The 20,917-nt window shown below is 53.6% G+C and overlaps 7 protein-coding genes and 1 non-coding gene across 8 annotated transcripts; 3 read left to right on the forward strand and 5 right to left on the reverse strand.

The window, feature by feature from the left end:
- Nucleotides 1–203: 203 nt before the first annotated feature.
- ACRALDRAFT_2104953 (uncharacterized protein) lies at nucleotides 204–2,535 on the reverse strand (the record flags this gene model as incomplete). The annotated part of the gene is made up of 5 exons (XM_071023219.1): nucleotides 204–392; nucleotides 454–1,942; nucleotides 2,013–2,124; nucleotides 2,202–2,274; nucleotides 2,425–2,535. 5 exons carry the CDS (start codon nucleotides 2,533–2,535, stop codon nucleotides 204–206), a joined length of 1,974 nt encoding a protein of 657 aa, XP_070874612.1.
- Nucleotides 2,536–3,421: 886 nt separating this feature from the next.
- ACRALDRAFT_1064360 (uncharacterized protein) lies at nucleotides 3,422–6,491 on the reverse strand. Its single transcript, XM_071016955.1, has 4 exons — nucleotides 5,892–6,491; nucleotides 4,814–5,029; nucleotides 4,284–4,750; nucleotides 3,422–4,183 (listed from the first exon to the last, which is right to left on the reverse strand). The coding sequence occupies exons 1-4, from the start codon at nucleotides 6,190–6,192 to the stop codon at nucleotides 3,545–3,547; spliced, it is 1,623 nt and encodes a 540-aa protein (XP_070874613.1). The 5' UTR covers nucleotides 6,193–6,491; the 3' UTR covers nucleotides 3,422–3,544.
- Nucleotides 6,492–6,941: 450 nt separating this feature from the next.
- ACRALDRAFT_1043291 (uncharacterized protein) lies at nucleotides 6,942–9,169 on the forward strand. Its single transcript, XM_071015308.1, has 5 exons — nucleotides 6,942–7,107; nucleotides 7,160–7,177; nucleotides 7,240–7,288; nucleotides 7,348–8,464; nucleotides 8,524–9,169. Exons 1-5 carry the CDS (start codon nucleotides 7,098–7,100, stop codon nucleotides 8,980–8,982), a joined length of 1,653 nt encoding a protein of 550 aa, XP_070874614.1. The 5' UTR covers nucleotides 6,942–7,097; the 3' UTR covers nucleotides 8,983–9,169.
- Nucleotides 9,151–10,404, reverse strand: ACRALDRAFT_1082235 (uncharacterized protein). Its single transcript, XM_071019280.1, has 2 exons — nucleotides 9,682–10,404; nucleotides 9,151–9,612 (listed from the first exon to the last, which is right to left on the reverse strand). Exons 1-2 carry the CDS (start codon nucleotides 10,268–10,270, stop codon nucleotides 9,428–9,430), a joined length of 774 nt encoding a protein of 257 aa, XP_070874615.1. The 5' UTR covers nucleotides 10,271–10,404; the 3' UTR covers nucleotides 9,151–9,427.
- A 1,146-nt stretch (nucleotides 10,405–11,550) lies between these two features.
- On the reverse strand, nucleotides 11,551–11,639 carry ACRALDRAFT_t178. The gene has a single exon. It is a non-coding gene; the product is annotated as a tRNA-Glu (tRNA).
- Nucleotides 11,640–11,825: 186 nt separating this feature from the next.
- ACRALDRAFT_1064356 (uncharacterized protein) lies at nucleotides 11,826–14,689 on the reverse strand. Its single transcript, XM_071016954.1, has 5 exons — nucleotides 14,425–14,689; nucleotides 14,239–14,371; nucleotides 13,896–14,180; nucleotides 13,053–13,836; nucleotides 11,826–13,000 (listed from the first exon to the last, which is right to left on the reverse strand). The coding sequence occupies exons 1-5, from the start codon at nucleotides 14,496–14,498 to the stop codon at nucleotides 12,114–12,116; spliced, it is 2,163 nt and encodes a 720-aa protein (XP_070874616.1). The 5' UTR covers nucleotides 14,499–14,689; the 3' UTR covers nucleotides 11,826–12,113.
- Nucleotides 14,690–14,954: 265 nt separating this feature from the next.
- On the forward strand, nucleotides 14,955–16,543 carry ACRALDRAFT_1076854 (uncharacterized protein). The gene is made up of 2 exons (XM_071018550.1): nucleotides 14,955–15,843; nucleotides 15,899–16,543. The coding sequence occupies exons 1-2, from the start codon at nucleotides 15,583–15,585 to the stop codon at nucleotides 16,361–16,363; spliced, it is 726 nt and encodes a 241-aa protein (XP_070874617.1). The 5' UTR covers nucleotides 14,955–15,582; the 3' UTR covers nucleotides 16,364–16,543.
- Nucleotides 16,544–17,104: 561 nt separating this feature from the next.
- Nucleotides 17,105–20,885, forward strand: ACRALDRAFT_1076853 (uncharacterized protein). Its single transcript, XM_071018549.1, has 2 exons — nucleotides 17,105–19,463; nucleotides 19,525–20,885. The coding sequence occupies exons 1-2, from the start codon at nucleotides 17,310–17,312 to the stop codon at nucleotides 20,428–20,430; spliced, it is 3,060 nt and encodes a 1,019-aa protein (XP_070874618.1). The 5' UTR covers nucleotides 17,105–17,309; the 3' UTR covers nucleotides 20,431–20,885.
- Nucleotides 20,886–20,917: the final 32 nt, after the last annotated feature.

Genomic DNA, 20,917 nt, shown 5'->3' on the forward strand with positions numbered 1-20,917 from the left:
AACATCCCTTCTCTCTACTTCATGCTCCCTGCGCCAATGAATCGAGTTGCCCTGGATGCCGGGAATAAATACGAGTACACGACGTAAGGGAAACCTCCGGTATAAGGGGGCCGCCTCGATAGGGTGCTCAAATGATGTTCTTTTTCTCATACGCCTGAATCAGACCTGCCTGTTATCAACTGCACAAAGACCCATCTGCCCGATTAGAGTTCGTCATGGACATTGGGCTCATCGCCACCATCGCCAGCGTCACCGGCGCCCTGGTACAGCTTGGAGGTGATGGGGTACGCGACGTTCGAGAGCTTCTCCTTCTGCTCCTCATAGTCCTCCGCGGTCGCGTCGGCACCGTTCTCCTCGATCCAGTCAGTGACCTCCTTGACAGCCTCGAGAATCTGTTTCCACTTGTTAGCACTACTGGGTGAAATATCGGCGATACGATGACCGGGAACTTACAGCGTCCTTGTCCTCCTCGTCAATCTTGCCGCCCATGCCCTCCTCGTCCTGGACCTGGTTCTTCAGGCCAAAAGCGTAGTTCTCGAGGGCGTTGCGAGCTTCAATGCGCTCACGGGTGGCCTTGTCCTCCTCGGCGTACATCTCGGCCTCGGCGACCATGCGGTCAATCTCCTCCTGGGTAAGGCGGCCCTTGTCGTTGGTGATGGTGATGCTCTCGCCCTTGCCGGTGGCCTTGTCATGGGCGGAGACCTTGAGGATACCGTTGGCATCGAGCTCGAAGGAGACCTCAATTTGGGGAACGCCACGGGGCGCGGGGGGGATGCCAGTGAGCTCGAACTTGCCGAGGATGTTGTTATCCTTGGTCATGGGACGCTCACCCTCGAAGACCTGGATCAGGACGACGGGCTGGTTGTCGACAGCGGTCGAGAAGATCTGGGACTTGCGAGTGGGGATGGGGGTGTTCCGGGGGATCAGCTTCGTCATGATACCGCCAGTGGTCTCGATACCAAGGGTAAGCGGGTTGACGTCCATGAGAACAATCTCAGAGGCAGCCTCCTCGCCAGACAGAACGCCGGCCTGAACAGCGGCGCCAAAGGCAACAGCCTCGTCGGGGTTAATGCCCTTGGAGGCCTTCTTGCCACCGAAAAACTCCTCAATGAGAGACACGACCTTGGGGATACGGGTAGAGCCACCGACGAGGACAATGTCGTCGACTTCGCTCTTGGCCACCTTGGCATCCTTCAGGACCTGCTCAACCGGCTTCAGAGTCCGCTTGAAGAGGTCGGCGTTGAGCTCCTCGAACTTGGCGCGGGTCAGGGTCTCGGAGAAGTCGTTGCCCTGGTGGAAGGCCTCAATCTCAATACGAGCAGACATCTGAGAAGAAAGAGTCCGCTTGGCCTTCTCGACCTCACGCTTCAGCTTGCCCATGGACTTCTTGTCCTTGGTGACATCGACGTCGTTCTTCTTGTTGTAGGCCTTGGCGAAGTGGTTGATGACACGCTGGTCGAAATCTTCACCTCCGAGGTGGGTGTCACCAGCGGTAGCGAGGACTTCGAAGACGCCGTCATCGATGGAGAGAAGGGAGACATCAAAGGTACCACCGCCAAGGTCGTAGACGATGATCTGACGCTCGCCGTCGGTCTTGTCAAGGCCGTACGCAATGGCGGCGGCCGTGGGCTCGTTGACGATACGGAGGACGTTGAGACCGGCAATGGTGCCGGCATCCTTGGTGGCCTGGCGCTGGTTGTCGTTGAAGTAGGCGGGGACGGTGACGACGGCGTGGGAGACGGTCTTGCCCAGGTAAGCCTCGGCAACCTCCTTCATCTTTCCTAGGATCATGGCCGAGACCTCCTCGGGAGTGAGGGTCTTCTTGTCGTCGCCGGCGTGAACCTCAAGGATGGGCCGGTCTTCCCGAGAGAGAACCTTGAAGGGGAAATGCTTAATGTCGGACTGGACATCCGACTCGGAGTACTTGCGGCCAATGAGGCGCCTGCAGGGAACTTGTGTTAGCAACTTGTCGGGGTGATATGCAGAACAACAGAGATGGGGTGTGTGCGTACTTGACATCGTAGATGGTGTTTTCAGGGTTGGCCGCGGCCTGGTTCTTGGCGGCGTCACCGACCAGACGCTCCTCATCGGTAAAGGCGACGTAAGACGGAGTGATACGGTTACCTATTTGGTTTCGAGTTAGCACATGTTCACAACTTCACCTTCGACCTGTAGAAGGGGCAAACTATGCAGATACGTACCCTGATCGTTCACGAAGATCTCGACCTTGCCCTTGATCATGGCACCGACACACGAGTAGGTGGTACCCAGATCCTGTACAAAGCATGATTAGTTACTGGAGAGGGTTTATAAGAAGCGAAGCTTGCAGTGTCGTCTTCCAATGGCACACCAGTCAAACCATTCGATGGTCAACAAGGTGACATGTGGCTGCGGTCAAAGCGAAGCAGGGGAAAGAACACATACAATACCAACGACAGTGCCGTAGTCGGCATCTTGTGCTTGGGCGGTCTGAACAAATGCAAGGGGAGAGAAGAGGAGACAGATCCAGGCCAAGAGGCCGAAGCCCAAGGCCATTGAGCTCCTTGCGTTCGCCATGGCGACGATGTGTGGATTTGTTTGGAGGGGTATCTCTTTTTTCGCGCCCAGAACAGAAAAGGATGATGCTGAAGAAAGCACAGAAAGAAAAGAAGAAGGGAACGTGTTCGCACTGCGAGGCAACGATCTCCTCCAGCTAGTGTGGTAAAATGGGAGGGGGAAGAAGAGAGTTGTGAGGTTGGAAGTGGAAGAAGTTTGGGAAGAGAAAGGGTACGAGTCTTTAAGAATAGCTTCTTGCCAGTAAAGCGCCAAAATGTCAAGCTGTCCACTGCTCAAAGAGGCCAGATCTCACCTTGGCACGCGCCACATGGGGCGAAGGTTCGTTCTTTCCACCAGTTTCCACCATGTGTATTTATAGCACTGTACACTGTATCATTTTCTAAGGCCACCACGCTATTTAGTACAGTCTGTATTCTTGTCAGAGACACTGTCGTGCGAGTCACAATCTTGACACTTCTTCTTCACATTGGTATTGTGTACTTCGTAAATAGAGGCCATATTCCAGAGACTTCCATGCTTCCCTGTTTAGGAAGGCGTCTTTCCTAATCACTCTATTCCAGCTCCGACCTACAATTTCAGCCAGTTTTAGCTGAGCATACCGCTCCTTTGCCTCGAAACATTTGGGCATTGTATAATATGAACACGTAGCCAAAGGACAACAGGCTAAGCTGTCATCTACATCAATGGAAACAGATGCATGGACTATCAGCAAAAGTCCCGAGGACACGGGCCACGTTCAATAGGTACGGTATGCATTGCCGCTTTCCCAAAAAGACATAATGGCAAAGCCGGAGGCGAATGACCACTGCCGCGGAGTCTCACTGCCGCGTCCCCGCTTTGCCTTGTCCAATAGCCTTGAATGAATCGCGCATCAACTTCACAGATATAAGGTAATGCAGAGGCACGGCATGATTGGTGATTGAATATGTTGATGATCCAATGGACATATATGCATTCATGCTCCCAAAGACTTCTGTCACTCCATAGCCTACTCTATCAAGCCCGCCGCAATGGTCTCACCGCCCATCCTAAGCACTACTCTCTGCCCGGTTTCCAGCGGCACCTTGGACTCCAGCTTTACCACCACGCGTGCCACCTTCCCTGGTTGAACGATCTTGGGTTTCTTCTTCTCCACGGCTCCCGTCGTCTTGTCCAACACAGCAGGCATCGACTGGATGCGCCCTGCGGCATGTAGACGACCTCGGTGGACATCCACTGGCATGGGCATCAGATGGTCGAACGCAAATACCTTCATGACAAGCTCGTCGTTCGTCGCGATGGGCTCTGATTTACTGCTGATGATGTCGCCAACTCGCATGTGAACGGGGTCGATTCCGTAGAGGCCAATCGACACATTTTGTCCTGCCACAGCCCACTCCTGCAATTCCCCGTCCACCTCGATGTTTCTGACATTGGCCGACTCGCCACTTGGTTGGACCACGAGGGCTTCGCCCGTTTGGACGGTTCCGGACTCGATGCGACCGGAAACTGTCATTTGGCTGTGTTGAGTCCTGTGGATTTCAGAAATCGCCATCCTAAACGGTCTCTGAAGGGCCCGCGTCAACGGTTCCGACTCTTCCAAAGCCTGGAGCAATGTGGTGCCCGTATACCAGGAGAGTTCTGGTTTCTGGGAGTTTCGAACAAGGTTTTCGCCCGGTGAGGCCAGAAATGGGGATGAACGTGATGTTCTTGAGTTGAAATCCGTTGCCCTTCATGAAGCCAGTTACCTGCTCGGATATCTCGTTGAACCTGTCTTGCGACCAGCCAACCATATCCAGCTTGTTAATCGCCACGATAACGCGCTGCACTCCCAAACTCCTAAGCAGCAGTGCATGTTCCCGCGTTTGCCCCTTCAGGCCCTTCTCAAAAGCCCCAGTATTAGCGTCGATGACCAGCACGGCAAAGTCGGCCTGGCTGGCCCCGGCGATCATGTTGGGAACAAAGTCTCGGTGTCCGGGCGCATCTAAAATGGTGAATCGCGTCTTTTCCGTCTCGAATTGATTCGTCGCAATGTCGATGGTGACTCCATGTTCGCGCTCTTCGTCTCGCTGATCCATGATCCACGCAAGTGCGAACGATCCCTTGCCAATCTTGTCCGCTTGCCGTTGGTACCTGTCGACAAGGTGTTGTTCGACAAACTTCATCTCTAGCAGGAGTCTGCCCATAAGCGTGCTCTTCCCAGCATCGACATGGCCTGTGATGATGTTTTAGCTGTGAGATCGTGGTCTAAAAAAGGGGCAAACTGGCAATGGCTTACCAACAACTACAAGGCTGGCGCTGCGCTTATTTTGGCCTTTCTCGAACTCTTGGACGACATTTATCTTCTTGCTCTTCGGTGGAGGCGGTTCATTCAGAGAAAGCGCGTCCACTTTCTCTGTCGGCGCCCCATCAGGCTTCAGTTTCGGTGATGCCTTGGTTGCCTTCTTGGCTATAGCGGCGCTTTTTGCTGCAGCAGCATCGAATCGGTTGGAAGCTGTCGAGGAAATCAGAGTTAGTTCTCTATTGGCTCTTCGCGAATCGCGAACCTTTGGCCTGCGCTGCGAGCACAATGTCGTCTGGGCTGGGCTCATCAAACGCCGCAGGGTTGAAGAGAGCCGATGAAGTGCTGGGGATCTCATAGATATCATCCGGCACGGGCGTAGGGCTAGCAGATGGACCACAGAGCACTTGAGCAAAGGCAGATGGAGGAAGGGGCCGTGCCAGCACAATCTCCTCCTCCGTCTCATAAGCGTGGGGTTTGCCGTCGCGAGGCCGGTCCGTATCCATCGATGTGCAGTCATTCCTCGTCTCTTCAGGTCCTGGAGAGGCATCTTTGGCTCGTTCCTTTTTTCTGTGCAGAAAAGACATCGGCAGCGTCTTGGAGGTTGAAGATCCTGGCAACGTCTTTTGTCTTTTGGAGACCATGTGTGGGTCTGCTGAGTCCTTGGACATGGACTCATCGTTTATGGTCAGGGTAGAGAGTCTCTTCTGCACTCGTTCCTCCACCTCTTCCTGATTCTTTTTGGCATCGCTCTTCTTCTTTCGTGCGGCCGCAAGTGCCTGGAGCTTAGATACCTTGGGACCGTCGCTGCCTCCCAGTAAACCCCCCCGAAGTGGACGGATCGGAGGAATGAAGACGGCTTCCCGGTGCTTGGGGATGTTCGACCAGGGCACATCCCTAAAATACCAGGAAGGGGGTAGGACTTCTCCCAGGACCGAGGTGGAGGGGAATTTGTACTTGTCTAAACTGCCGATACCGTGCACCTTCCCGTCTGCCGAACGCTCAACATGTGCTCTCTCCGTGCCCTGGGCCGCCATCGACGTATTATCAAGCGAGAAAACTGAAAGTGACTTACTCTCTTTGGGCTTCTTTGGCTCGGGCTTCGGCGGTGGTGCGATGAACTTCCTCCGCAAGTAAGCGACAGTTTTATCGACGTCGTAAAAGTAGTGCCACAGGGCCTCCTGGATCTGCTCTGTGGACACCTTCCCCGTATCCTCGCCTAGGGCGTCTCGAACGTCTTCCGTGCCTTTCCTTAAAGCCTCTCGATCCTCGGCGGTGAACTGATCATCCTCCTCGTCGTGGTCTGCGTAATCGGCATCATACTCGTCGAGGACTGCCGCGTAGTCCAAATTACGGACCGCCTGGTGACGAGACATTCTGAATATAGCCGCCAGGTGGTCGCCGACTATAGGTCGCCGTGAACTGATATGAAGTCGTCTGGTGTTTTCCAAACGGAAACCCGAGGACTCGAGTGGGTGGCAGGTGCAGACGGCGAAAGGGCGAAGAGGACCGACACCATGCGTCGGAAACTAAAATCCCAGTTTTGCGCCGGGCGTACGGTTTTCGTAACTGTATGTCCTGTGTACGTCGTTTGGCAATGCGTGGAGGATCGATGGGGTGGAAAGGAGGCTTTAAGATCGGTTCCGGGTCGTACGCTCTGAGTTGGACATTCGTGATTATTAGTAGCGGGGGAATGACGATGGGTGGTGGATACCCAACTTACCATTACATACACCTCCGCCAGGTTTCTTTGCCCCACGTCTCGATCGCTTATTGGATTATACTACCAATCGGTGCCTTTCGTACAACTGGCTATAACGATATAAGGTTGCCGTATTAACCTAGATTATCCGCATTTACGCCATTATAAAAATACGTTATGTATAACTTAAATCCCCCGTAATGTTAGTCATATTTGTTTACACGTTGTAGGCGCGCCAACCTTAAAACGAGTCGTAGTTACGTAGGTGTCGGCGTACCGTCTAATTATCTCAGCTGATATGGCGGGGTAGTTCTAGAGAGGCAGGCGGTGAGTGGCTCCGGAAGATTGAGGGGCCGGGTTACCGCCACTCCTGAGCTCAATCTTTCACAGGTGCTGACTGTACCCGTAGGCAGGTACCACCAAGGACGTATGCACAAATTTTGGGCGAGCCAACTTGACGGGGACAACCTTGGACCCGACTTAATTATCAAAACCACATTTGTGTTATCTAGGTCTCTCAACCTTATCCCTTTCTGAAGTAGATTGGTCGAGCTTGTCTCCTACGGTTAACCTTCCAAGATGGCGTTGAGTAAGTCCGTTGCCAGCAGTACCTGGGATCATTTCACTAACAGACTGGGCAGATCTAGATGTTTCCAACGGTATGACGGTGACTGGACATTTCGGCAGAAAATCGTATATACTGATTAGTGCGGCTAAACAGCGACGGTGATGAAGGATGAGCAAGGCCGGCCGTTCATCATTGTCAGGGAGTATGCCTTTATCCGAACATCAAATTTCCCACAGAGGTTGACAGCTAACCTCTAAACAGCCAGGGCAAGAAGAAGCGCCAGCACGGCAACGAAGCTGTCAAGAACCATATCCTTGCTGCCCGAACAGTTGCGAATATCGTCAAGAGCTCCCTGGGTCCCCGTGGGCTCGACAAGATCCTCATCTCTCCCGACGGCGACATTACCATCACCAACGATGGTGCCACGATTCTGCAGCAAATGGAGATTTCCAACCATGTTGCCAAGCTATTAGTCGAGCTTTCCAAGTCCCAAGACGACGAAATCGGTGACGGAACAACCGGCGTCGTGGTCCTCGCTGGCGCCCTACTAGAACAAGCCGCTGAGCTGATCGACAAGGGCATTCATCCTATTCGCATCGCCGACGGATTCGACCACGCTTGCGATATCGCAGTGGCCGAGCTGGATAGAATCGCAGATGTGATGGAGTTTAGCAAAGATGACAAGAAGAACCTCGTCAAAGTGGCGCGGACGAGCTTGGGTAGCAAGATCGTATCCAAGGCGCACGACCAGTTCGCCAACATCGCGGTGGATGCTGTCCTGTCCGTGGCGGATCTGGAGAGAAAAGACGTCGACTTTGAGCTCATCAAGGTGGATGGAAAGGTCGGCGGATCTCTTGAAGATACGGTCCTGATCAAGGGCGTCATCATCGACAAGGATTTCTCCCACCCACAGATGCCGTCGGAGGTGCGGGACGCCAAGATTGCGATCCTTACCTGTGCATTCGAGCCGCCCAAGCCCAAGACCAAACATAAGCTTGACATCACGTCGGTGGACGAGTTCAAGAAGCTGCAGGACTATGAGCACAACAAGTTTGTCGAGATGATCCAGCAGATCAAGGACACGGGAGCCAACGTGGCCCTTTGCCAGTGGGGCTTCGACGATGAGGCGAACCACCTGTTGCTCCAGAACGAGCTCCCCGCTGTGCGGTGGGTGGGTGGACCTGAGATTGAGCTGGTGGCCATCGCGACCAACGGGCGGTTAGTGCCTCGATTCGAGGACCTGACAGCCGATAAGCTGGGAACTGCGGGCGTCGTCAGGGAAATGTCGTTCGGAACGACCAGGGAGAAGATGCTTGTCATCGAGGAGTGCGCAAACACCCGGGCGGTCACCGTCTTCATCAGGGGTAGCAACAAGATGGTATGGCACAGCCCGAACAGTTGACACTATGAGAACCCCCCTGCTAACGAGTTTCGCAGATTATCGACGAGGCGAAGCGGTCACTACATGACGCACTGTGTGTCGTAAGAAACTTGGTGCGCGATAACCGCGTGGTCTACGGAGGCGGCGCCACGGAGATCGCCTGCTCCATGGCCGTTGAGGATGAAGCCAGGAAGACGCCCGGCCTAGAACAGTACGCGATGCGGGCGTTTGCGGAGGCTCTGGACGCCATTCCCATGGCGCTAGCGGAGAACTCTGGTCTCAATCCCATTTCGACGCTGGCCGAGGTGAAGAGCCAGCAGGCCAAATCGCCCGAAATCCGGGGCAAGCTGGGAGTAGACTGCATGGGTCTTGGCAGCAACAACATGAAGGAGACCTTTGTGATCGACCCGCTCATCGGTAAGAAGCAGCAGCTGCAGTTGGCGACGCAGCTTTGCCGGATGGTGCTGAAGGTGAACAACGTGATTATTTCGGGGTCTGGCGAGGACGACTTCTGAGCACTGGGCTTCTCCTAGGAGGTGGGATCGATACCATAATCCGGATAGACAAAGAGACTCGCATATAGGAACCCGAGTCGTTGAGATGTGCATCTCAGACTGACCCCTACTCCACTAACTGATCTTGTGTCCTTTGTTGCCCGTGTGCTTCGATGTAGTCGGTCCATTCGTTCATGGGTTGGCGCAACAGCTAATCACGCAGCAGCGTTTTCACTTGGAACAGAGAGAGAGCGTCATTTTTCTCGTGGTTCTTCTATTTGGTCTAGTCTCTTCAAAACAACAGGCTCTGCTCTGCCATCCACATCCTTTATTACTTTTAGTTTGGGTCTTCTATCACAGCGTAGCCGTCCATCTTTCGTTCTTATTTGTCGATTCCAAAATCATGCTACACTGCACCGACCTTCTACTTTATCCGGTTGCCGTTGGCGTCGGGTGATGCCCGTCTTCATTTCGCCTGCTCGCGCCGGTGCATGCGGCGCAGCTCTGCTTGTTCCTCCTCGGTGAGACGCTTCTTGTCGCCTTGACGAGCCTTCCAGCTCTCTTCTGTCTCCTCGAGCAGAGCTTCGGGATCTTGCCCGGAGGGGTCCACGAAACGGTAGGAGCGATATTCGCAGTTTTCCCACGACGTTGCTATCAATGCCAGTCAGCGGGAATGATTCTCCCTCAATAGAAATAAAAAACAAAATGGGGGTTTCATACTTCGATTCGGATCGATTCCATGCCAATCATCCGTCAAGTAGTGTAAGATGCCGCCGTGGGTAACAGCAGCGATGTGGACTTCATCCTTCCCACTCTTGGCCGCTAGATCCCGGAGGAACAGGCGCGCGGTCTTCGCTCTGGCCTCGAGCTTCTCGACCTTGGGCTCCCAGGGCGATTCGGCCGACTTCTTGTCCGTCCAGCCCTCGGGGACGCGGGAGAAGTCGACCCGGGACCCGAATTCCTCCGTTAGGGTGGCAACATCGGTGCCCGTGTCACAGGGGGCGTCGGAGACTTCCTGCAGTTCCGCAATCGCGATCACGGGGAGCAGGCCGTTGCCCTTTTCGTCTTTCACCGGCGTGGAGCTGGCGGGATCATGTGGCCCGAAGGAGTAGAGGCCGGTGTAGATGGTCCGGCGCATGGGTGAGGAGACGAGGTGGGTGAGTTTCTCGTGGCTGTGGAAGCCGCTGCGAACGTTGGCGCATTGTTGTTTCCCCAGGTCGGTGAGGAGGGGGTCGGGCATAGATTCATTTTCGTATGAGAGGTTGTGGAAGCCTTGGGCGTGGCGGACGAAGTGAATTGTGACGTTCATAGTGGCGGTAGTAATGATGGAGTTTAGTGATGGGTATTCAATGCAACGACGGTAAGGTATAAAAACAGCCGCATTGGACTTGAGGTGCCTTCTTATAGTGATACAATACGAGTAACCAGGTTAATATATGACCGCCTACTCTATATTACTGCGACGACCCTCGAGATTGATTCCGAGGATGACTGATGACGGCAGGGATAGCTACGAGGTACACGTCACTGCGAACTAGGTAAGCAAAAGTACTCTTAACAATCCGCCACCATTTATTTACGTTAATGGTTAATTCATCGGAGCTTTGACTGAGCCAGTCGTAGTTCGACATGTTCTCGAGCCGAGTCATGGTATAGGCTTACTTCATGCAGGTATACAACGGAGTAGTCTTCGCCTCTGGGATTTCTCTCCGCGATGAGTCAATTCGGCCTTCGAGGATCCACTTAAACACCGGTGAATACGGGACTATTCGTTTTTAGTTCAGAACCCCTCCAGTCGTGCGGTCTCTGGGATGCTCCCAATTGGCCGGGTCCCTTGGTGATGACTGATGCCGCCGGGCGTGTCCGACTGCTAGATTCACATCTTCGCAAAAGCAGGCGACAAGTACCGTGCCAAATTTACAAAGGAGATCAGTACGAAGTAGGCACTCTCAGGTCCGGGGATATATTGCCATTGAAGTCGACATTCACCCTCACAATTACCCGGAATTCCCTTGGCTCTATCCAAGTCATGCCAGACCTGAACGCCATGGGTGATACCGTAGCCCCTTGCTAGAATATAGGGGTTAATAGGGGCTGACTACGTGGCCGGGCGTGATTCGGCTGTTTGTGGGTTCTTCTGAACTTCTGTATCAGACAGAACAGACGCTCTTCCAGGAGCATAGCAGAAGTAGAATACTACTGAGAACCCGAAGGACAGAGATCAGATTCGTAGTCCTCGTAAGTGTCGGGGGTTTCTCTCTCAGGGTGAAAAACATACGAACTGGGTATGGCTGGTGCTGTCAAGGTATCTATCCATAAGCCGTTTATTCGCGGGAGCGCATGCGTTATGCTGGTGGCGCCAGTCATACTGTAGAAATATAACGGCGCCAGACTGCTGTAGACACCGACGTGCGGACGCGTATGTTGTCTTTTATACTGGGCAACATGAGAAGCTGAGCTGCATGCTCAAAACACCACGAAACAACGCGCAAGGAGCAGCGAGAACACTGGCGGCATTCAATTCATTCCACAAGCTGGGTGTTATAGTAAAAAGAGAAACAAAATCGAGGACAGTAACAAAAAGAACGATTCCGAACCAGGGAGTCGAACCCTGGGCCTGTCGGCGCTACAGCTAATGGCTTGAGAGCGACAAATGTTAACCGTTACACCAGTTCGGAAACCTATTCTGAATGGCGGCTAACCGAAGCTGGCGCCAATTCTTGGATGCCGGTCCACTTGATGAGTGGAGCTCTTTGAGCGAGCGGCCATTCCATAATTACATAATCATCATATTACTACCCCTTCATTCGTACCTAGGTACATACCGAGTACGCGATTCAGACCTCTTTTATGGGAAAACACACCGAGGACATCATTTCGCACCTATGAACACGCGACTTGGCTAGTCTTGCAGTCTGAAGAGGACGAGCGGCATGTAACAGAAGAAAAAGAAAAAAGGTAGACTGAGTGATTCTAGACATAGACGCTACGAAAGGACTTCCGTAAAACACAAATCCAAATCGGCCAAACTTGAGATCAACACCGCCCTCCTGGGGCGCATGACATTCTTTGTCGAGCTGTTCCCTATTATCATCCTTAACGCCCCCAGCTCCCGTCATTCTTCGGCAATCGCACCGATCCCCCGACTACATTCAGAGTTCGATCAAGCTCTCTTCGACAGCCGGCTGCTTTGGAGCATGCTGGGGCGCTGAAGGGAAGGTTTCTTGAGTATACCCGCTGTATTGCTGCCCGTGCCAGCCTTGGTTGGGTTGGGTCGGTTGCTGCGGCGTTGATGGCTGCCAATAATTCTGCTGCTGGGGAGCTGGGACATGGGTTTGATGGGCCGGCACGGGCTGTGAGGATTGCGTGGGCTGATTCGGCTGTGTCGGTTGGGCTAATTGTGCCGGTGTCTGACCAGGTGTCTGTTGTGAGATGGATTGTTGGTGATAGTGCGATGGGTGGTGGAGATTAGGATAGGGCGATGCGGTTGAGTCTGCGGCAGAAGGGGTCGATTGCGGCTGGCTGGGTTGCTGCGCGTTGTAATAATACGCTGCCGTCGAGTTCGGATCAGCTGCTGGCTCCCCGGGATGGCCCTGAGTTTGACTGCGGTGATCAGTCTGGGGACCTGGAGCCTCGCTAGGTGGATATCCCACATGTTGCGGGTAACTGGGTTCAGGTTGGTGTCCCGTGCTAGTTCTCCAACTGTCCGATCCCGGGGCGTTTTGAGGGGGATATTGCCCTGAAGAAGGTCCAGACGTATGGAGAGTATGCTGCGGCGGCGTAGGATAACCCTGCTGTGGAGCCTGTCCGTATTCTGGCCTGTGTTCGCCTCCAGTATAAAAACTCTCAGCCGGACCAATCCCGGGGCCCGGGGCGTTGGCCTGGAGGGATGGGTATGGCCCAGACGCTTGTCGCGCTGGGGGGAGTGCGTAACCCCCGAGACTGTGCTGGCTGTAGGCTTTCGAAAGGCGCTCCTCCAACATCCTGTCGTAATACCGCACGACAGTAGAGAGCTTTGCATGAAGGTCCAAGAGGGTGTCTAAGACTCTTGTTAGAGAAAGGACCAGGGGCTTGCAATACGTTGGACTCACCGTGTTTGCTCATAGTCTCTCCATAAGTTCTCGCCAGCTTTGGTCGCAGTGTACCAATGCTGTCGTAGAGTTCCTGGATTTGAGGTTCACGCAAGATAGTTCCTGGAGGTTGCGACTGGAGGCGATCCACCAAAGTCGCAAAGAGATTGATATTCTCGGCCTCTACCGGCGTCAGTTCGTAATCGTTTTTCGGCACGGTAAATGCGGTATTGGTCGAAGGAGCCGCCCCGGACGTTTGCCCCGTCTGCACCTTCAAGGCGGCTGCGTGCTGCTTCTTCTGCTCCTCCATATCCGCCAAGGATGCCGCTATGGCTGCCTTCAAGTCATCGTCTTCTTCATCGGCCTGCGGCCCTGTCGAGGACTTGCCGTTCATTTTGGTGGGTTGTTGGTGGGAAGAATGCGATTTAGGCTCGGCGTAGCCCTTCGTATCCTCCAAGCTTAGAGCCAGCGCCTTTTTGAGATCCTCGTCAAATCCGTCCTCGACTCGTGCGCTCCGCGGCTGCATGGTGGACGTGCTGCGGGATTTATGAGGGTAGGTCGGTGATTTGTCTAGAGACGCCGCCGCACTGTGTCCTCCTTTTCCACTCTTGTCCATGAGCTTCGCATAGCAACCATCATCGACACGAACGGCTTGCATGATGCCCAGGTGAGGCAGGGGAAGCGACTTGCTTGAGCACTGCTGGTCAAAGCAGTTACCGCAGTTTCGACAATGATGCTTTCGGTTTGTGAAGGTGAAAGGTGTCCGGCATCGCATACAAACATCTGAATCGACCCATTCGGGGGGCTGAGGCCAGGGCATGTCAGCAGAGAAGCTAGGTCGAGACAATGGGGGGCCCAACTCACCGCGCTGCTGTCGATCATGCTGCTCGCGACGCTAACCTTGGGTGGGAAGCGGTGGCCTTCGTGCTGCAGCGTCTTGTATACTTCGCCGATGTAGCCCAGATCGTAGCGACCTTCGGTAGCTACTGCCCATGATTGTATTAATTCGAGGATTTTCGACTTGACTTGTGGGTTAACGGCGGCGGCGCCGACGGCATGGAGCAGCGACACGAGATTGTCCATGAACTCTCTCGACGCGATTTCGGCGAGAAAGTGTGAGCCGCCGTTCTTGACGCATGTGTCGGTAAGCTAAAGTAGCTGGAGTTAGCCCCGAACCCATCGAATATGTGCCTGTGGAGTGACGTGCATTGAGTGCGCTCAGCTGGGTGTTGGGATTCCGATTGCCGATTCGCTTCTTCAGGGAGCGCATGGCCTCCTTGGGCTGAACCGTCTTGGATCGAATAATGTCGGAGATCTCAAGGTTGAGAGCAATATCCTCCCTGTCATGTTGTCAGCCGAGACTTGCACATCCAAGCGAAGCACCACAGCTTACAGGCTGCTGCTCGTCGCCTTCTCAACCTGGTCGTCCAGGGCCTTGTTGGCCGAAGAAGACCACCAACTCATCATGGTGGAGTAGACCGTGGGCCGCAGAAAGCGCGGGCGACAGGATTGCAATAGTGTTCACTCTATCGTAGGCTACGCCCCGGGTTCCCAAATGGACGGTGATAGGAGCCTGAAGCGGAGAGGTCAGGCGAATTTGTTGCGGACGAGACGATGATGAAGAGGTCCAGTACGTTGTTGCTCGTTGCCGATGGGAGCTTGTGATGCAAGGCTGCCTGTTAGGAACCGTCCTGATTGCTCCGCACCATACCTAGGTAGGTACCATAGGTACCTGCCGGGACATGCGGACGACGCTGACTAAGACGTGTATTCTTAGCCTGTGACGTCAATAATGCGGCGTTGTTGCAATCCCGAACTACACTAGTGTGTCGGTTTATCACGTGTTGAATTGTCACGTAACGCATAGGATATCAGGATATCTGGATGGCGGGAAATCATGGAGTACTTTATTTAACAGCATACAGCATGCGGAACACAGATCCATTTCTGCCTACCTAATCAACGGCATAGTCTGAGACACAAATATCATTTCAACCCTGCATCTACCTCCGCGACTCTGCCGTTATCATCTTTTCCACAGGGGTTGGAGGCGGCGTTTGCCAGCTGATGAGCCTCCTGTAATGGCCCACCACGGGCACCAAGCCTCCCTGGAGAACATCCTGGATTTTTCTCCCCCCATTTCGCTTTCTATCGATCAGCGGAATCACGCTTCCCGGCGGTTTTACCAAATAGTCAACCACTTCGACACTGACGGGGAGAGCAGGGATGTGTCCTATAATCGACCTCGGCTTATTCGACTCACTTACGAGCATGCACTCTCAGAAAAGTCTCGAGACTTACTGCTACAGGCATTCTTTCGATCTATACGACTGGGACTTGACGACAGGGAAGATGTCATCTTTGGAGACGGAGAGGGAGAGTTGCGATCAAACGTGGTCGGCTTTGCCGAGTATTTAATAGATAATTTTTTCTTGCCTCGTGCGTTATTCTTTACCAAACTATTGATTCTTTACCAACAGTTTATAATACAGTCAAGGCTGCGGCACACAAGACTCCCCAGCCATCACCGGTCTATCATTCCGCGGCTCTTATGGTCCAGGGAAGTAACCAAGTCTATACGACCACGCTAACCCGTGTGGCAGCGCTACGAGGCACATCCCTTGTCCGTGATCGCCATAGATGCGTTATATCGCGTGCTTTCGATGCCGAAGAGGCAGAAAAACGTATGGATTCTGAGGGTGAGGCTAATACTAAAGATGATGATGGAAATCTACTCTCTGGGCCATACGGTTATCTTGAAGTCGCGCATATTATACCACACTCACTAATGGGAGCACAAGAAGACTCCGAAGTAAGTTTTCTCACTTAATATTATAAGCAAGGTACTAACCTATACCCGGTAATAGTCTCGGAAGGCCGCTCTTAATATCCTTAACATGCTTGATATTGGCGTCGCTCGACTTATTGAAGGCGTGGAAATCGACCGACCATTTAACACCTTAACTCTACGTGTTGAGTACCACCGTCGATTTGGTGCATTCAAGACATTCTTCACCCAGCTCACCGACCAAGAGCCGCATACTTATAAGATGGAGTCGTTTGAGCGCACTCCACTTACCGAGCGACTTCCAATCACCCGCACTCTACTCCTCAGCCCGGAACGTAATATTGACCCCCCGTCTAGCAGGCTCCTTGCAGTCCATAGGGCAATTGCCTATATTCTCCACCTCTCTGGTGCCGGGCAATATATCGATAAGTTTCTGGCGGATATGGATGATGGGTGCGTACGAAGTGATGGGTCCACACAGTTGGGCAGGTTTGTCAGGCTGCGTCTTGGGGATATGAGCGACGATGGTGTTAATGTCCACTGAACTCAGGGGTCACCAGCGCGATGAAGAGTAGAATCTCGAGGCCAATAGTTGTCACTTCACTTAGATAAGCCGCCACCACGTTGAGAAAGGGTGTTACATTACTAGTTCTGCTCTCCGTATTGTCAGAGCTCAGTTCTTTATCCATGAAATCGATATTTTCAACTACACTCTGTTGTTGAGATGCTTTCCATACCTGGCCTCTAGTGTCATTGATACAGATACATGTCTAATCTTGACGAAAGACGAAAATACCAATAAACGTACTGAGTCTGGGAATGGCAACCCGTACCAGGCAGGCATCGATGGAAACCGCGGGTGAGCGAGCCCTGACCCGTCTCCTCGACCTATCTCACAATACCAACTTCAATTCAATCACAGCACTCGGAGGTCTAATATGACTTACAGACGTGCAAGCGCTATTGACTCTGAGAACTGCCGTATTTGACGTAGTGTAGATATGGAGCGGATCCCGTGAAGTGGTTTGACTATATAGAGCTAGTGACAGCCTACAGCAGCTGGTACCTTCTGGCTTCCCAACAGGGTGCACGTGGCAGTGAATTTTAGGAAACGAATCCAAAAGCGGCTGCCTTGGCAGCGATGTCATTGTCCAGACTCGTGGCGCTTTATCAGACAAAGGTTCTTTGACAACAACCAGTGGCCACACCACGACAACACCATACGCGGCCTCACGAGTTAGCAGACAAAGACACACGCTGCATGGGCACCTTCGGTCATTGTCCCCCGAGAATGATGTTCATTCCAGCGAAGTACTCGGCGCTGTCTTTGGGATGTCTCCTTCGTTAAGCATACATATTGCCTCCTTCCGACCATTTTCGATCAGCGATTTCTGTCCTGGCTCTCTCGAATTTCAATCTCGCCCTGCCCGATTATACAGCGACATGTTTGATCACCTTCAAGCGCTTTCCGAAACCGAACACTCGCTGATATGAGCATCCTCGCCACTTCAACTGCCAGCACGATCCCCGCCATTCGTGACCAGCCTGCACACAGTCACACTGCCATTTCCATGGCGAACACCAGGGTTGGTGCCAGTGGTGGTGGTGCCAATGGCGCTGGCGCCGGCCAGACGCCACTACCGCACATAGATGACCTTACCTCGTCCTCGGTCGACATCGACATGAGGCTCCCCATGCGCAAGATACTAGACCGGGTGGATAATCTCCTTCGGCAGGCCGAAGCCGATCGCGATTTCGGCCGACCCGATCGTGCGCTGAGAGGATATATAGAAGCGTCAGTCATTGCCATCAGGATGGTTCCAAGTCATCCGGAATACGTGTCGCTACAACTAGAACGCTCCGACTTGAGACGCCTATATTCGAGCATCAACAAACGAATCGGAGATCAGTTTGATAGCTTTGAGAGGGTCAAGGCGAAAATCAAGGCGGATAATGAAAGAACGGGAGTTCAACCTACCGTGAAGAAGCAGCATTGGCCGGGCCACGGAGATAAAGAGAAATCCATGGCGAATCGTCAGCCTGCGGCGACAGGCAATACCAGGACGAAACCCGCGGTCCAGCCCAAGCCTCGCACCCTACACGGCAACGCTATTCGTGCCGGCTCGGCAACTGGGCTGCCTACCCATAAGGACGGCGACGATCTGATTGCACGCTTCTCCAACTTGCGAGGTCCAGCTGCATTACCTGGACAGGATCCGCGTATTCGGACTCACCCACCGAAGGCCATCTTTGCACACCGGCTCCCTTCTGATACGAACATCTCCACAAGCATCCCAGGACTGCCCAAAGCTCCCGATGCCATTTATAGCCCAGCAAGAGGCACGCTTACTGAGACAGCGGCGTCGCTGCCGACGAGCACACGCGGTGGCCTTTACACACGGACCCCGTCGTCGACACCCGCGTTGACACTGTCACCAACTTCTAGGTCAAGTTATGAAGACTACTTCACTCTGTCGTCCGGTTCGAAAAGGCCATCCTTGGAGCTCCCACACGATGACGGGATCACTCCAGAGGATCTGATTGAGGTGATGCAGAAGCACCCAAAGGTACTGCTGATCGACATACGGGACAGGGCGGAGTTTAACCAGGGGCACATTAATTGGCAGACGGTCATCTGCATCGAACCTCAAATCCTCCTCCGCGATGGTGTTACTTCTGACAGCATCGAAGAGAGCATGATCCTTGCACCATACCAAGAAAAGGAGCACTTTGACCGGCGGGACAAGTTTGATCTCATCGTTTTCTACGATTGGGATTCTGCGGCCTTGCCGAAGTACATCGGCCAGTCAGGTAACAGCGCTCTGCTGGCTCTCCAGCGCGCCCTGACTACATTGAGCTTCGGGAAAGAGCTTCAAGAACATCCCAGGTTCCTGAAAGGAGGCCTAAAGGCATGGATCGATGTCCTGGGACCGCATTGCCTGCAGCCGTCCCCTGGAACCAATGCGTCCCATCTGCCAGCGTCGTCCAAGAAGCCAGGAACGCGGCCCGTTGTCAAGTACAAGCCGTCAAACCTTGATCCAGATCAGTTGCATGACTGGGAGGATAAGGTCAAGCTCGGGAGTCAGAAACCGGATGCCGAAGATGCTGGATACGTGCACAACCTGGAAGAATTTCACAAAAAGTTCCCGCCGGCAGAGCCGCAGTCCATGGTATCGCCACCAGCGGCCCCTAAATTTCCCAAGAAAGACCATCCGCCGGCCGTTCCGTCCGGAAAGGGGAAGATCCCTCATATGGTCCCTCCTCTCCCTACTCAGCCAGCGCTGCCCAAGCCAGCTGTGCCGAAGACCACGGTAAGCGGGTTGTTTGACGGGAATGACGGGTCGAGCCTCGTCAGCACGTCGAAATCAACGAAGCTACCGGGCACCAAGGCTAGCGAGCGGCGCATTACCGGGCTGTACAACCCTCACAACTGGTGCTACGCAAATAGCACCATCCAGTCTCTGAGGATGTCGCCCGGATTCGGCAGGGAGCTTGCGACTAAGGAATGGGAGACGCTGTATCAGATTCCGAGGCGGAAGGACGAAAAGTCGGACAGCCCTCGACTGATGGTTCGAATTGTCGCAAATTTGTTCCATTGGATGGCGGAGGGTAGCTTTCCCGTCATGAAAGCGCAGACATTGATGGTATGTGAAGCCCATTTTCTTTCTCTGAGAGGATGGCCAGATATTGACTCATTTCGTTCAGGATTACTCCCTCTCATTATGCAAAACTCCGAGCGGGTCGGCAGGCCAACAGCAGTTCGGTGGCAGTCAACAGCAGGATGCACAGGAGTTTATGACATGGATCATGGAGGCTCTCCACGAGGAGACAAACACAAGGAGAGACCAGACTGCGAGCAACGGCAACGACGACGATCAAAACAACAACATATCCAATATGAATACCAAGTCGCTTCTGCGGGGCGCGCATGAGTGGTGGGAGAAGCATTCTAGGACGAGCCGCTCGATCGTCGATCGCTACTGGCGCAGCCTTGAGGTCCAGATCACCACGTGCTCGAGGTGCTCGAGCAAATCTTACCGGTGGGCGCCTGCGGAAATGGTCGTCGCGACGATCAGTAACAAGACGACGTCCACGCTGGAGACTTGCCTATCGAATTCCATAGCGCCAGAGGTCTTGGACGACTACCAGTGCGATACATGCAAGGGCAGGCACCAGGCGAGACTGGAGCGCAGGCTTGCCCGCCTGCCGGAGCTTCTCTGCATCCATCTCAACCGGTTCACGTACAGTGCTGGCGGGGTGCAGAAGAACTTTAGCAAGGTCACCTGGGATTTCAACAACCTCAACATGGAACCCTTCTTCATCCCGCGCGAGGATCGCAAGTTGCCGGCCGGGATGGAGACGGAACCGGCGTTCCAGGCGCCCTTTGCGTACGAGTGCTACGCGGTCGTGATACACGCTGGTTCGACTCTGCACTCGGGGCATTACTACACGTATGTGCGATCGCCCAACGGCCCGGACTGGTATCAATTGAACGATTCTCTGGTCAAGAAGCTCCCCGGCGGACCGAGCCAGATGATCCACGGGCACGACGACGCCGTACCTTACCTTGTCTTCTTCAGGAGGAAGCAGCAAGGATACTCGGGAAACTGAAGTGGGGGAAGCATGTCTGGGCAAGTGGGACAGCATCGAGGGATTAAGGGGTTGAGGGATTGCAGGGAAAGACGATGGTTTAATGACCACTGATGATCATGTTCTGGTTGGATACATACTGAAGCAGCCATGCCGGCCTTGTTGCCCTTGCGGTTATAGAGATGCACATGAGCGTCGATTTTCTTTACATGTTTTTCATACCCCTCGACCCCAGCGTGACGTTTCGCAGCGAACAGCTTTCTGGGATTGGTATCATGGTTGGGGGCAGGTTTGCGAGCAGGAGGCTTTCTTTTTTCTTTTCTCCCAAGATGCAATAACCATTGGGACTGGTTTGGAGCCATGCCATTCGTACAAAGGCGGGATATGGCCGGCCACCCGCAAGGGATACCATGTATCGCCGCATTTTATTGACAATTATAGCAAAGTGCGTGTTTTCTTTTCATGTCCAGCCCTAGTTCTCCCTGCCTTCTTCGTCTCTTTATGGATG

The sequence above is a fragment of the Sodiomyces alcalophilus genome (genome assembly GCF_042370955.1).
Source record: "Sodiomyces alcalophilus JCM 7366 unplaced genomic scaffold ACRALscaffold_4, whole genome shotgun sequence".
Classification (NCBI taxonomy): Eukaryota; Fungi; Ascomycota; class Sordariomycetes; order Glomerellales; family Plectosphaerellaceae; genus Sodiomyces; species Sodiomyces alcalophilus.